General features: G+C 45.5%; 1 protein-coding gene across 1 annotated transcript; it reads left to right on the top strand.

Annotated features, from left to right (window-relative positions):
* The first annotated feature begins 9,861 nt into the window (after positions 1–9,861).
* Positions 9,862–14,203, top strand: LOC142599308 (S-phase kinase-associated protein 2-like). Its single transcript, XM_075739179.1, is given in 6 exon segments — positions 9,862–9,868; positions 11,311–11,362; positions 12,693–12,758; positions 12,760–12,798; positions 13,983–14,067; positions 14,069–14,203. Coding segments are annotated over 6 exon segments (384 nt in total).
* The last annotated feature ends 308 nt before the right edge of the window (positions 14,204–14,511 follow it).

The raw sequence follows: 14,511 nt of genomic DNA on the forward strand, positions 1-14,511 counted from the left end.
TGATTTTACTGTAACATCCCCGCTTCCGATTCAGGTCACCCACTCTGCTCGGAGGGCCACGGGGGGAGCGGGATACGGCTGCACCAACCCCTCCCGACGGCGCTGTGCCCAGCTCAGTCCCGCGCAGGCCCCACCCCCCAACTCAGCGCTGCGACACCACCGCGGCGCCCCCCCACCCCGCTCCTCTCCTCTTGCCCATCCGTACCGAGGCTCGCACCCCCGGTACCCTGAACCGAGCCGAGCCGCTCCCTCACCCCAGGCGGAGCCCTCGGCTCAGCAACCAATCCTCCTCGCGTAGCACCACCGTCCTCCATCCTCACTGCCGTCAGTCTCCATATGAAAGCCCAGATCTTCATACAGAAAGCAGCAACCACACCCGACTCCTTCCATGTTAGGGCAACCGGAACCGCCGCCAAAATCACCCCCGCCCAGGAAGTGGGCGCAAAGTATTGCGAGTATAGCCTATCTATGGGGAGGGAAAGAGGGAGGAAGGAAAAAATAAGGAAGAAAGTAAGGAAGAAGGGGGGAGAGGGGTGCGAGCAGTTAAATGTAATTCCCTAGAGGCTTTGCAGCGGGTGCAAGTCGGCTCAGCGAACCGCGTGCGCGGTAGGACGGTGTGGTGCTCTTACCAATGCATTCCCCGAGCCGCGATGAGCAGGTACGGAGGAGGAGGAGAAGGGAGGAAGTATTTGCCGCCCAAAATGCTGTCCCCACTGGTGGCTTGGGAGAGAGAGGCGTGATGCCTGGGGTGTGCGTGAGCCCTCGTGGGGGACGTGCGCCTCCCGCCTGTGCCGAGGATGAAGAAGAGGGCGTGGGAACTCCCCGGGGAAGCGGCGTCTATGGTGTCGTGGTTTAACGCCATCCGGTAACTAAGCACCACGCAGCCGCTCGCGAACCTCTCCCCCCGCAAAGGAGATGAGGAGGAGAATGTAAAAAAAAATCCAAACTCGTGGGTTGAGATAAAGACAGTTTAATAGGATAACAAAGGAAGAGAATAATAATAATAAAAAAATTAGTGCTGCACAAATGCAATTGCTCCACACATGCAGAAAGGAAAAAAAAAACACCAGCTCCGATGCCCAGTCTGTTTCCGAGCAATGATTCTATCTCTCAGCTAGCTTCCCCAGTTATACATGGAGCATGACGTTATATGGTAGGGAATATCCCTTTGGCCACTCTGGGTCAGCTGTCCTGGCTGTGCTCTCCCAGCTTCTCGTGCACTTGGCAGGGCGTGAGAAGCTGAAAAGTCCTTGACTTAGTGTAAGCAACAACTAAAAACACCAGGAGAGTATCCATCCCTTATTCCATACCATCTACGTCATACCCAGGTCCTGTACTTCCCAATACATTCCAATTAATCACCATCACTTTTCCTGTCTTTTGATATTGTCCTGGTTTTGGCTGAGATGATAGAGTTAATTTTCTTTCTAGTAGCTGGTATAGTGCTGTGTTTTTTATTTAGTATGAGAATAATATTGATAACACACTGATGTTTTCAGTTGTTGCTAGGTAGTTGTAGTACTTACACTAAGTCAAGGACTTTTCAGCTTCTCATACTCTTATCAGGGAGTGTAGTGATAGGACAAGGGGTAATGGGTTTAAACTGAAAGAGGGTAGATTTAGACTAGGTGTTAGGAAGAAATTCTTTACTCTGAGGGTGATGAGGCACTGGAACAGGTTGCCCAGAGAGGTTGTGGATGCCCCATCCCTGGAAGTGTTTAAGGCCAGGTTGGATGAGGCTTTGGGCAACCTGGTCTAGTGCAGGGTGTCCCTGCCCATGGCAGGGAACATTGGAACTAGATGATCTTTGAGGTCCCTTCCAACCCAAACCATTCTATGATTCTATGATTATTATTATTATTAATAATATCTTCCATTGTTATCCTATTAAACTGTCTTTATCTCAACCCGTGATTTTCTTTTTATTCTTCTCCCCATCCTCTTGGGGGGGAGGAGGGAGTGAGCGACTGGCTGGTGCTTAGTTACAGGCTGGGGTTAAACCACGACACTGATGTATCTGGCGTGGTCCATGCTCATGGTCTGCAGGTTGAAGATGTCAATCTTGAGGAAGTTGCTGGTCTCTTATTACTGAAGCCAGTTCTGGTTTCATCACTTCTGTATCTTGCTTAGTTTCATCAAAGTTCATTCTTCGTTAGTCTCGGTGATTCTTACTGTAATACCACTGTTATAGCATATAGCAATCATAGTAGTGATGACATGCAATATTATGTAGTAATTAACATCATACAATTTAAATCATTGGCTATTCTTACCCAAAATCAAATCCCCTTGAGGTACACATCAGACTTCCCTATCTTTCCACATTACCCACAACGTTCACCCAGGTCCTTGAGGAAAAGCAATCCCACGGATGGGTTTACCTTTGCCCAAAGCAGGAATAACCCAGACTGTCCTCCCTATCATATTCTTTATGTGCACTACAGGGGCTTTATCCCCTTCTACAGTACATCGAAGTTTTGATTGGGAGGGCCAGCTGAATTGGTAGATCTCCCTAGTGCTGACTAACCAGGTGGCCTTTGCTAAATGTGTATCCCAATGTTTGAAGATCCCACCACTCATTGCTCTCAGTGTATGTCCATTGAATTATTTGATTTTCATAGAGGCTGCTACATGATTTGGGATGTGATACACCCACTCAATGCCATGCTCTTTGGCCCAGGTGTCTATGAGGTTGTTTCGGAAATGAGTCCCGTTGTCTGACTCAATTCTCTCTGGGGTGCCATGTCACCACAGGACTTGCTTTTCAAGACCCAGGATAGTGTTCCGGGCAGCGGCATGGGGCGCAGGATATGTTTCCAGCCATCTGGTTGTTGCTTCCACCACTGTAAGTACATAGCGCTTGCCTTGCTGGGTTTGTGGGAGTGTGATGTAGTCAATCTGCCAGGCCTCCCCATATTTATAGTTCAGCCATCTTCCTCCATACCGGACAGGCTTTAACTGCTTGGCTTGCTTGATTGCGGCACATGTTTCACATTCATGGACAACTTGTGAGATAGCATCCATGGTCAAGTCCACCCCTTGATCATGGGCCCATCTATATGTCGCATCTCTTCCTTGATGGCCTGAGGTGTCATGGGCCCACCGAGCTATAAATAATTCACCCTTACGCTGCCAGTCCAGATCCACCTGAGCCACTTGAATCTTAGCAGCCTGATCCACCTGCTGGTTGTTTTGATGTTCCTCAGTGGCCCGACTCTTGGGTACGTGGGCATCTACATGACGTACCTTTACAACTAGCTTCTCTAGCCGGGCAACAATATCTTGCCACAGTGGGGCAGCCCAGATGGGTTTGCCTCTGCACTGCCAGTTGCTCCGCTTCCACTGCTGTAACCACCCCCACAGGGCATTGGCCACCATCCATGAAGCCAGTACAGAGGTAGAGCATTGGCCACTTTTCTTGTTCAGCAATATCTAAAGCCAGCTGGAATGCTTTCACCTCTGCAAACTGGCTCGATTCACCTTCTCCTTCAGCAGCTTCTGTGAGTTGTTGTGTAGGTCTCCATACAGCAGCCTTCCACCCACAATGCTTTCCCACAATGCGACAGGACCCATCAGTGAGGAGGGCATATGGTTTCTCATCTTCTGTTAGTTTATTATATGGTTGGGCTTCTTCAGCATGTGTCACCTCGTCCTCTGGTGACATTCCAAAATCTTTGCCTTCTGGCCAGTCCTTGATTACTTCCAGAATTCCTGGACGATTGGGGTTTCCTATTCGAGCCCACTGTGTGATCAGTGCAACCCACTTACTCCATGTAGCATCAGTTACATGATGTGTAGAAGGGGCCCCTCTCTTTGAACATCCAGCCCAGCACTGGCAGTCAGGGTGCCAGGAGGAGCTGTGCTTCAGTACCAGTCCCTTTCGAAGCAGCTCGAACCCTTTGTTCAAAGGCTTGTCGTTGCTCAGGGCCCCATTTGAAATCATTCTTATTCCAGGTCACTTCATAAGTAGGGCTTATAATCAGACTGTAATTTGGAATATGCATTCTCCAGAAACCCACAAGTACAAAGAAACCTTGTGTTTCCTTTTTCCTAGTTGGTGGAGACATAGCTGCTATTTTGTTGATCATATCCATTGGGATCTGACAACGTCCATCTTGCCATTTTATTCCTAAAAACTGGATCTTCTGTGCAGGTCCCTTGACCTTACTTCACTCCCTGACCCTCCAGTTGACAAATCAGCTTATGGATGGTGTGTTGGTTTTGCGTGGCAAGGTTTTGGTAGCGGGGGGGGCTACAGGGGTGGCTTCTGTGAGAAGCTGCCAGAAGCTTCCCCTGTGTCTGATAGAGCCAATGCCAGCCGGCTCCAAGACGGACCTGCCGCTGGCCAAGGCCAAGCCAATCAGCGCCTCTGTGATAACATATTTAAGAAAGAGAAAAAACAAGTTAGAGAGCGCTTTTGCAGCCAGAGAGAGGAGTGAGAAGATGTAAGAACATCTGCAGACACCAAGGTCAGTGCAAAAGGAGGGGGAGGAGGTGCTCCAGGCGACAGAGCAGAGATCCCCCTGCAGCCCGTGGTGAAGACCATGGTGAAGCAGGCTGTCCCTCTGCAGCCCATGGAGGAAGGATGAGGGGGTGTAGAGATGCCACCTGCAGCCCATGGAGGACCCCACGCCGGAGCAGGTGGAGACACCTGAAGGAGGCTGTGGCCCCGTGGGAAGCCCATGCTGGAGCAAGCTCCTGGCAGGACCTGTGGCCCCATGGAGAGAGGAGCCCACGCCAGAGCAGGTTTGCTGACAGGACTTGTGACCCCATGGGGGACCCCACGCTGGAGCAGTTTGCTCCTGAAGGTCTGCACCCCGTGGAGGAGACTCACGTTGGAGAAGGTCGTGAAGGACTGTCTCCCGTGAGAGGGACCCCACGCTGGAGCAGGGGAACAATGAGAGGAGTCCTCCCCCTGAGGATGAAGAAGCGGCACAAACACCGCGTGATGAACTGACCGTAACCCCCATTCCCTGTCCCCCTGTGCCGCTGAGGGGGGCGGAGGTTGAAGCCGGGAGTGAAGTTGAGCCCGGGAAGATGGGAGGGGTGGGGGGAGGTGTTTTAAGATTTGGTTTTATTTCTCATTCCTCTACTCTGTTTTGCTTAGTAATAAATTAGATGAATTCCCTCTCTAAGTTCGGTCTGTTTTGCTCGTGATGATAATTAGAGAATGATCTCTCCCTGTCCTTATCTTGACCCGTAAGTGGTTTTTTTTTTTGTTGTTGTACTTTTCTCCCCTGTCTAATGAAAGAGGGGAGTGATAGAGCGGCTCTGGTGGGCACCTGGCCCCCAGCCAGGGTCGACCCACCACAGATGGGAACCAGGGAGTCTCGGTTGGTGCAATATTGCCACCGGTGCACTGCTGTGGTAGCAATTGGCACCTGTTCTTCTTTGAGCAGCCCCACAACAGAAGGGTCCTCTGAGAAATCGGGCAACGTAGACATCTGTTCTATTTCCTCCACTTCCAAGGCAGCTATACCAAAAGCCCACCGGTACCCTTTTGGGTCCTTGAAATACCCTCTCCTGAGGTAGTCTATGCCCAGGATGCACAGAGCCTCTGGGCCAGTCACAATGGGGTGTTTTTCCCAGTCATTCCCAGTTAGGCTCACTTCAGCCTCCAGCAGAGTCAACTGTTGGGATCTTCTTGTCACTCCAGAAATACAGATGGCTTCTACGCCTTCATGGCTTGATGGCATTAGGGTACACTGTGCACCAGTGTCCACTAGAGCCTTATACTCCTGTGGGTCCGATGTGCCAGGCCATCAGATCCACACAGTCTAGTAAACCCGGTTGTCCCTATTGTCCACCTGGTTGGAAGCAGGGCCCCTCTAGTCCTGGTCATGGTATTCGTTAACGATGAAAGGATTCATGTGACACACGTGAGTTCGAATCTCATCCTTGTTACTCACTTCTTGTAAATACAAATCAGAAGCTCCTTCCAGAAGATGAGAAATAAGATCAGTTCTCCTACTCTGTCTGGGGAACTGCTGACTGGAGCAGCAATTTTCCTGGAAGAATCCCCATTTGAGATTGTTTTTCCTTGCAATTCACGTATCCGTGCTTCTAGGGTCAAGGTACGTTTTCCATCCCTCTTCCTCATGTCCTCTCTGTGGTCACGCAGGTAAAACCACAGAATGCCTCATGGTGTGTACCCTCTATATCCTCTCTCTTGAGCAGAGGAATGCTTACTCCTAATAGCTGAGATACTGGTCCATACAGGTGGGGAATTGGATATATCCTCTCTGAGTTGCCAGACCTCCCAGGACAGTTTCTTGAGCAGGTTTTCAGATTTTTCAGACAGTCTTTCCATGGCTGACACACAGTCCCATAGGGAGGAAGAGAGATTTTCTTCATATTGCCAGAGGTGGCCAGCCACTTCATTCACCGTTGGTGCTTCTTCGTCTTTCCAGGTCAGTACTGCCAATGATTTGGCATACGCTGGTGGTGTGCTCTGTACATACCTCCGCCACATGGGTCAGATACATTGGACTTCATCTGGATTTGTGGGTAACTGTACATTGTCCAGGTCATAATAAACCATCTCCCGCACAGCTAATTCCCTCAAGTACTGGATACCTCTCTCCGTGGTGGTCCACTTGCCTGGGTGACATACATCATCTTCTTTGAAGGCATACCTTTCCCTCATGTCTGACGAGTTGTCTCCAGAGGCTGAGGGCTTGTCATTTTTTCCCAATTGCCTTGTCAATGCCCCCTTCCCTAGGCAGGGATCCTAGCTGCTTGGCTTCCCTACCCTCTAATTCCAGGCTACTGGCCCTGATATCTCAGCATTGGAGCAGCCAGGTGACAAGTTGCTCACCTAATCGACGACTGAAATCTTTTTGCATCTCTCGTAGCTCGCTCAGGGATGGGGATCGGGTGGTTATCTCTGGTTCTGCCTCTTCCTCCTGTTCTTGTGATGGCTCTGTTTCGTCATCCTTTACTGAACAAGTTGACCAGTAGTAGTGTTTGTGCTGTCTCTGTGGATGAGCTTATCAGTGGTTAAGCATGTGTTGAAATAAGATGATCTGCATTCAACTGTCAGTTATTTAAAATCAAGTTAATGTGATTTTTGAAAGTATACTTCAAGCATTGTCATCCACTTGCAATTTATTTCTTGTAGAACCAAGAATTGTCAGCCTCTCCAGCATTTTTATATGCGAAGCTCGAAAAAATTGTTTAACTCCAGCCAGATAGACTTGCAGCTGCTGTGATGGATCCTATAAATGCCTTGATGATAAGAGTTCTGTAGTTTTGGCTGGTAGCTTAGCAGTAGGCCAAATGAGCTTAGTAGTATGTCCAGTGTGCAGCTGAAGTACAACAGTATAATTACTTTCTGCAAGCTTTGTACACTTTTAGTGTATTGGGTATATTTATGGTATGGGGAATTTGTGGAGCAGGTTTTTAATGCAGTTTTAGTAACCTGCTGTGTTGGGTTTGCATGGCAAGGTTTTGGTAGCAGCGGGGGGGCTACAGGGATGGCTTCTGTGAGAAGCTGCCAGAAGCTTCCCCTGTGTCTGATAGAGCCAATGCCAGCCAGCTCCAAGACGGACCCGCTGCTGGCCAAGGCCAAGCCAATCAGCGCCTCTGTGATAACATATTTAAGAAGGGGAAAAAACAAGTTAGGGAGAGCTTTTGCAGCTGGAGAGAGGAGTGAGAAGATGTAAGAACATCTGCAGACACCAAGGTCAGTGCAGAAGGAGGGGGAGGAGGTGCTCCAGGCGCTGGAGCAGAGATCCTCCTGCAGCCCGTGGTGAAGACCATGGTGAGGCAGGCTGTCCCCCTGCAGCCCATGGAGGGAGGATGAGGGGGTGTAGAGATTCCACGTGCAGCCCGTGGAGGACCCCACTCTGGAGCAGGTGGAGGCACCTGAAGGAGGCTGTGACCCCGTGGGAAGCCCATGCTGGAGCAAGCTCCTGGCAGGACCTGTGGCCCCATGGAGAGAGAGGAGCCCATGCCAGAGCAGGTTTGCTGGCAGGACTTGTGACCCTGTGGGGGACCCCACGCTGGAGCAGTTTGCTCCTGAAGGTCCGTACCCCGTGGGAAGGACTCACGTTGGAGCAGTTCGTGAAGGACTGTCTCCCGTGAGAGGGACTCCATGTTGGAGCAGGGGAACGATGAGAGGAGTCCTCCCCCTGAGGATGAAGGAGCAGCAGAAACAATGTGTGATGAACTGATCGTAACCCCCATTCCCCATCCCCCTGTGCTGCTGAGGGGGGAGTAGGTTGAAACTGGGAGTGAAGTTGAGCCTGGGAAGATGGGAGGGGTGGGGGGAGGTGTTTTAAGATTTGATTTTATTTCTCATTCCTCTACTCTGTTTTGCTTAGTAATAAATAAGATGAATTCCCTCTCTAAGTTCGGTCTGTTTTGCTCGTGATGATAATTAGTGAGTGATCTCTCCCTGTCCTTATCTCGACCCATAAGCTTTTCATTGCACCTTTTCTCCCCTGTCTAATGAAAGAGGGGAGTGATAGAGTGGCTCTGGTGGGCACCTGGCCTCTGGCCAGGGTCAACCCACTTCACCTGCCTTTCTCTATTTTTGGACCTCTCAGAGTTCAACATCTGGATTTGTCAAACTGTACAGTGTCTGTTGCAGATCTCCAGAGTATTCTTTGTTGATGTGAAAGGCTACAGAACTTCAGCTTGGAGGGACTAGTGCTTTCTGACAATATCATCAAGTGTGTAACATGTTTGGGAATGTTCGGTAAATACCGTCTGTTTAGTGCTGTCATTTTGTGCAGGCTAGTGAAAGAATGCCGTTGAGAGTTGTCCATTGTGGGAATTTTTTGAAACAGACAGTTTTAGGTACCTAAGAAAGCTAGCTGGTAGGCTAGATGAGCTGCCTCTTTCCTCTCTATCCTCCAAGAGATGAGGTGAGGAGTAAACAGCCCTCCAGAAGAGTGTTCATTAGGTTGTTTGGGTTTTTTTCATTCCTCAGAGTAAGGGGAGCCTAGAGAAACTGCTCATCTATGTAGGGTTTATGTGTCCATTGGCTGTTCCCGCAGCCAAGCTGCACAGCAGAGTTACTTCTATTTTCCCATTTCTGTGCTCCCAAGAGAGCTTTGTATTTGGCATACATGTTCTTTTCTGTTTTAAGGGGTCCCAGCAGCTCTCCTACCAGATGCCCTATGTGCTTCTGCACCATTTCTCACTTCTTTGTTGACCTTCACTCTGAGTATCTGGAAAATTACAGATTCTGTCAAGCAGATGAACTGTTGTTTGGTTAAACACTAATGGATGTGCAGTCAGTAAAGTAAAGTACACTAATGGATGTCAGTAAAGACACTAATGGATGTGCAGTCAGGCTCCTGTTCAATTACATCAGGTGATTGTGGAGGTGCCAGGGAACATAGGTCAGATGTCAGAGGCTCTGGGTGTCCTGCTTTCTACTTTTGAGCTGTCTGATGTCTTCCTCACACTGGGCAGGGGGGAGAAGAAAAAAACACCAAATACCAAACAAACCCAAAGTGCAAATAAACCAATATAGTTTGGCTTTTGATGCCAGATAAAAAGTATCTGAAAATTGGGTACTAATTAGTCACCAATTATGGAAGTTTATTGCCCTGTGTACAAATGTAGATACTGGGTGTAAGGTTTTTTCCAGGTTTTGCCAACTGCATGTCTGCTCTAGTCTGGCAAACAAGTGCATTTAGGGGGGTGCTATCTGGACATGTGTTTTTTTCTGGAATAAACCTCCATCTTGCAGAAGGGTGACTTCAGAAATGGGATGATTGCTTTGTCTTTTGTAGAGGTACAGTCATCTCTAATAAGCCATGGTGCATGTTTAATGGCATACAACAGGAGGTGAAAAGAAATTGTTTCCTTTTAAACTTAGTAGTTTATAAATATGCAGACTTGTTAGGAATGTCAGGTAAATAGGCAAGTATCCCTTTCCAAGTTGTGCTGTGATGCAGCAAGTACAGAGTCAAGATCCTTAGTGACACTTAGGTTGGTTTCTTTACTAAAGATGCAGTGCTACATGTTTAACAAAAAATTCTGTGCCTGGAATCTTAGTTCTTAAACATAATCACACAGCCTAGCAATGCAAGCAATGTTCCAACAAAAGTTTTATCAGACTTTTCTTTTTTCTTCTCTACAGGAGCATTTTTAAGAATCCTAGTTTGATAGTAGTAATATCAAAGGAAGATAGTAGTAATAGTAATAATAATAGAATATACAAAACAAGTGATGCACAGTACAATTTCTCACCACCTGAAGCCGATGCTCAGCTAATTCCTGAGCCACAATCCCGCCTCCTGACGAGCTTCCCCAGTTATATGCTGATCATGGTGTTATATGGCAGGGAATATCCCTTTGGCCAGTCTGGGTCAGCTGTCCTGGCTGCGTCCCCTCCCAACTTCTTATGCACCCCCAGCCTACTCATAGGCTGTGACCTCCCTTTGATCTGTTTAAATGTCACGCAGACCTTGGCGTGCATTCCCTTGTGGGGAAATACACCAGTCTACTTTTTATCTCAGCCCCAAAACCATAAACAAACACGCTGCATAATCTCCTCCAAATCAAAATTTTGAACCTTCTGTTGGTCTGACCATTAGAGACAATGTGCAGAGCTCTTCTGTTTGCAAAACACTTTCTATGAGTAATTTTACTCTGTTTCAATGAAACTTATAAGGCATACGATTTGAAGAGTTTACTAATCATCATAATTTAAGTATTGTTTTCTTTAGTTTTTGCATGTGAATTCTGAAATACCAAAAATCTTCTTGTATGTTGATATTGACCTTGCCAATAGTGGCCTTTTAGATGATATCAGAGTCATAGGTGATTCTATGCTATTTGCAGACAATGAAAAGATGATCTCAAGAATTTACAGTTTAAATCAGGAAAACCATAATTTTCTGTCATGAGGGAAGAACTTTCTGTGGGTAAAAATGGAGGCCACCTAAAGAACTTGATGCTCTAAAAGGGTATTTGAAGTGTGGAAAAATTTTGGTATTTTTTCATAATGTAAAAATTTCAGGCATCTCAACATTACTGTGTCTCAGATTTCTACAGCAATATCATTTGAATTACTCACTTGCTAAGTTTCTGGTGCAACTGACTTTTAAGGATACTTCTTTGGACTAAATGGATCTGTTTTGCTGAGGATTTATAAAAGTACCTGTAAGGTGTCTTGATAGGCAGGCTATATACTGTAAGTCTAAATGTATATCTTTTTAACAAAAAGTTGTGTTTCAAATGTGGAGTTCCAGTAGAGAAGATGTAAATGAACGTATATGGAAGTGAGTAGGCTGTATAAAGCATCTCCATCTTGTTACTGAAAGATGGGCTGACTGTGTGTGACCTCGTCAGATGTTAAAACATTGGTGGAAAGATGTCCTTCTCTTGTCCATTTAGATCCAAGGTAAGAAGACCTGTGCAGCTAGTCCTTAAATCCTTATGGTTCAGAGGATTGCCAACTCTATTGCTGTGCAGTAATTATATAGCAATAATGCATAATTGTGTAGGATTGCACAACCAGAAAATGCTTTCTATGCTAGACCTACAAAAGATTTGCTGTTTGGCGTGACCTAATCTGGAACAGGTAACTAACTTTAAGATTTCTTTGTTACCTCAGCTTAAACGTTACATACATATAGGATTTGTTAAGTAACAAGTGATTGTAGTTGATAGATAGAATGGAAGGAAACATTTAGACACATACAGTTTATGAGCCTAGTATCCTAGAGAGGGTTTAGTTCAGCTCTGATATAAATTTGTTACTTTGCCATAGAACTGTAAAAAAAAAAAAAAAGTATTTTGGTTTTGACCTAGTCAATTAAAATATTTTGAAATCTCATATAATTGCCTTTTCATGGCATGTGTTCTGCTGCAGAATATCTGCCTGCAGAGGAGCTTATGCTTCGCTTGCTCTTCAGTGAAAATCAAAATTCCTCCCTCCACCACACACACTAGAAATGGGATACTTCCATATTGAGAAAAAAATACTTCAGTGGTAGAAAAATAAGTTAATATTCATTAAACTTCTCAGCTTGAATTTTGGAAATATCAAATTTACTGCTGCTTTATACTTAAACCTCTATTTCATGTTGTCCTAATTTCAGCTGAGAGGGTTAATTTTCTTCATAGTAGCTAGTATGGGGCTATGTTTTGGATTTGTGCTGGAAACAGCATTGATAATATAGAGATGTTTTTGTTATATAGAGATGTTGTTGTTGTTGTTGAGCAGTGCTTACACAGAGAGTCAAGGCCTTTTCTGCTTCTTGCACTGCCCAGCCAGCAGGATGGCTGGGGGTGGACAAGAAGTTGGGAGGGGACACAGCCAGGACAACTGACTCCAGCTGACCAAAGGGATATTCCATACCATATGAAGTCATGCTCAGAATATAAGGAGCTTGGGGGAAGAGGAAGGAGGGGGGGGGGCAACGGCAGCATTCGGAGTGATGGCATTTGTTTTCCCAAGTAACCGTTACATGTGATGGAGCACTGCTTTCCTGGAGATGGCTGAATACTTGCCTGCTGATGGGAAGTGGTGAAAGAATTCCTTGGTTTACTTTGCTTGTGTGCGCGGCTTTTGCTTTACCTATTAAACTGTCTTTATCTCAACCCACGAGTTTTCTCACTTTCACTCTTCCAATTCTCTCCCCCATCCCAATGAAGGGGAGTGAGCAAGCAGCTGCATGGTGCTCAGCTGCCAGCTGGGGCAAAACCACAACACGTGCTCTCGTGTACAGTGACAGTGTGATGTTGAAGCCTGAGTGCTTCCAGTATTTTCATCAAGTCATCTTTCTACAACATCTGTGTCAGCCAATGTTATCGGATATCACCCACTGCCTTAGTGTAAGTAATTTCTAAATGGTTTTGGTTTGCTATTCATAAAAAGGATAAATGAATTTAAGCTTACTTTATTTTAGGCTTAAAATTGTAAGTACTGTTTTGAAAAACTTACTGGTATGAGGAATTAAGAATAAGGAACTGAGATAAAATAACCTGACTACTAGAGCACGTACCTTTGAGAATCCAGACTGGAACCAAAGGTATCTGAGATAATCTTTCCATTATGTCAGTCTGTGCTCATGGAACTTGCTGCTCAGTGTGTGCATCATGTCTTCCCTTAATGGCATTATACTACTTGTCCTCATTACTGGTACAGCTGGAGGTTCCAGTCCTGCCAATGACCGGTATCAGTGTCAATATTAGGCTTTCAATTATGCAGCAAGGAAGGTATAGTCTTTTGGAAAAGTTAACAGTGCGGATAGTACTTGCTGACTAGCTAATCTGTGTATATTCCTTTGCTTTTGTGTGCACCTGTTATTGGTTGCCACTGAAACAGCTTAGTTGTTTGCTTATGGGGGGTTTTTTTGCCTTTTATTATTATAGCAGCTATCCATCTTCATCCTCTTGGGAAGGATGTCAATCTTAAGGAAATGATTAACACTAAGAAAAAGAGGTTGTGAAAGGAACAGGACTATCAAAACGGGAAGCTGAAGAACCTTTTCTGTAGCAGCATGTGCTGTCATGATGATAGCTTGTGTATCTCTGCCTTCCAATTTTGTCCAATACTTGCTTATAGATACACAGTTTACATGATGACTGGGCAAATGTGAAGCAATCAAGAAGCCAGGGCTGGCTACTTACCAAAACATCATAACAAATTGGAGATCGATAATACCTAGGGGCTTGTGTCCTCTGAGCCACATCCTGAAACTTCATCTAGAGCAATTCCTTCCACTTGTTCTAAATTTTGAAGTCCAGGGAAATGAAAGAGGAGGAACCAGTTTATTTTCACTCTGTGTGTGAGAGAAAACAGCAAGAAGCAATTTATTCAACTGGTTTCTTGAATTATCAATACAGAGAACTAGTTTCAATTAAATAGGTGCTTTTAAAAAGTAGGAAGGGGAATTTAGCTTAAGTAGTTACTCACTTCTAAAAATTTAGTAGAAATGCACTTATCTAGTTAGGGTACAGACTGAAAAAAAATATGTTTCAGGTTAATGATTAATTTCTTATTGCTCTCTATCTAGAGAACTTGGTGAAATTCCAACATTAAAGACTCTTCAAGTATTTGGAATAGTGACTGATAGCTCCTTACAGCTCCTCAAGGAAACGTGAAGATCCTCCTGACATGAAGATCAATTGTTCACATTTTACAACTATTGCAAGGCCAACTGTTGGCAGTAAAAAGAACCATGAGATTTGGGGCATCAAATGCAGATTGACACTTAGAAATCCTAGTGGCTTATGATCATTTACAATGCACTGGATGCAATAGACACACTACGTGTAGTGAAGCTCCTTAAGAAGCAGAGTGCTGCAACACCTTTAATTGTAGTAATGTTTTTATAAGCATTGTAACTTGGTTTTATGCCTTAATGCAGTTTCATAAATATTTTTACAGTACTTTTTTACTTAAAGCCTTTAGAAATCTGATGATCTATGAGCAATTGTAGAAATTTCTTTTAAGTCCTTTTTTTTTTTTTTAGGATAACTTTTTAAAAAATTATGAAACAATCACTATAATTAAACAGTATCAGCCTCTGGCAACTGTTGCAG

The sequence above is a fragment of the Balearica regulorum genome, chromosome W (genome assembly GCF_011004875.1).
Source record: "Balearica regulorum gibbericeps isolate bBalReg1 chromosome W, bBalReg1.pri, whole genome shotgun sequence".
NCBI lineage: Eukaryota > Metazoa > Chordata > Aves > Gruiformes > Gruidae > Balearica > Balearica regulorum.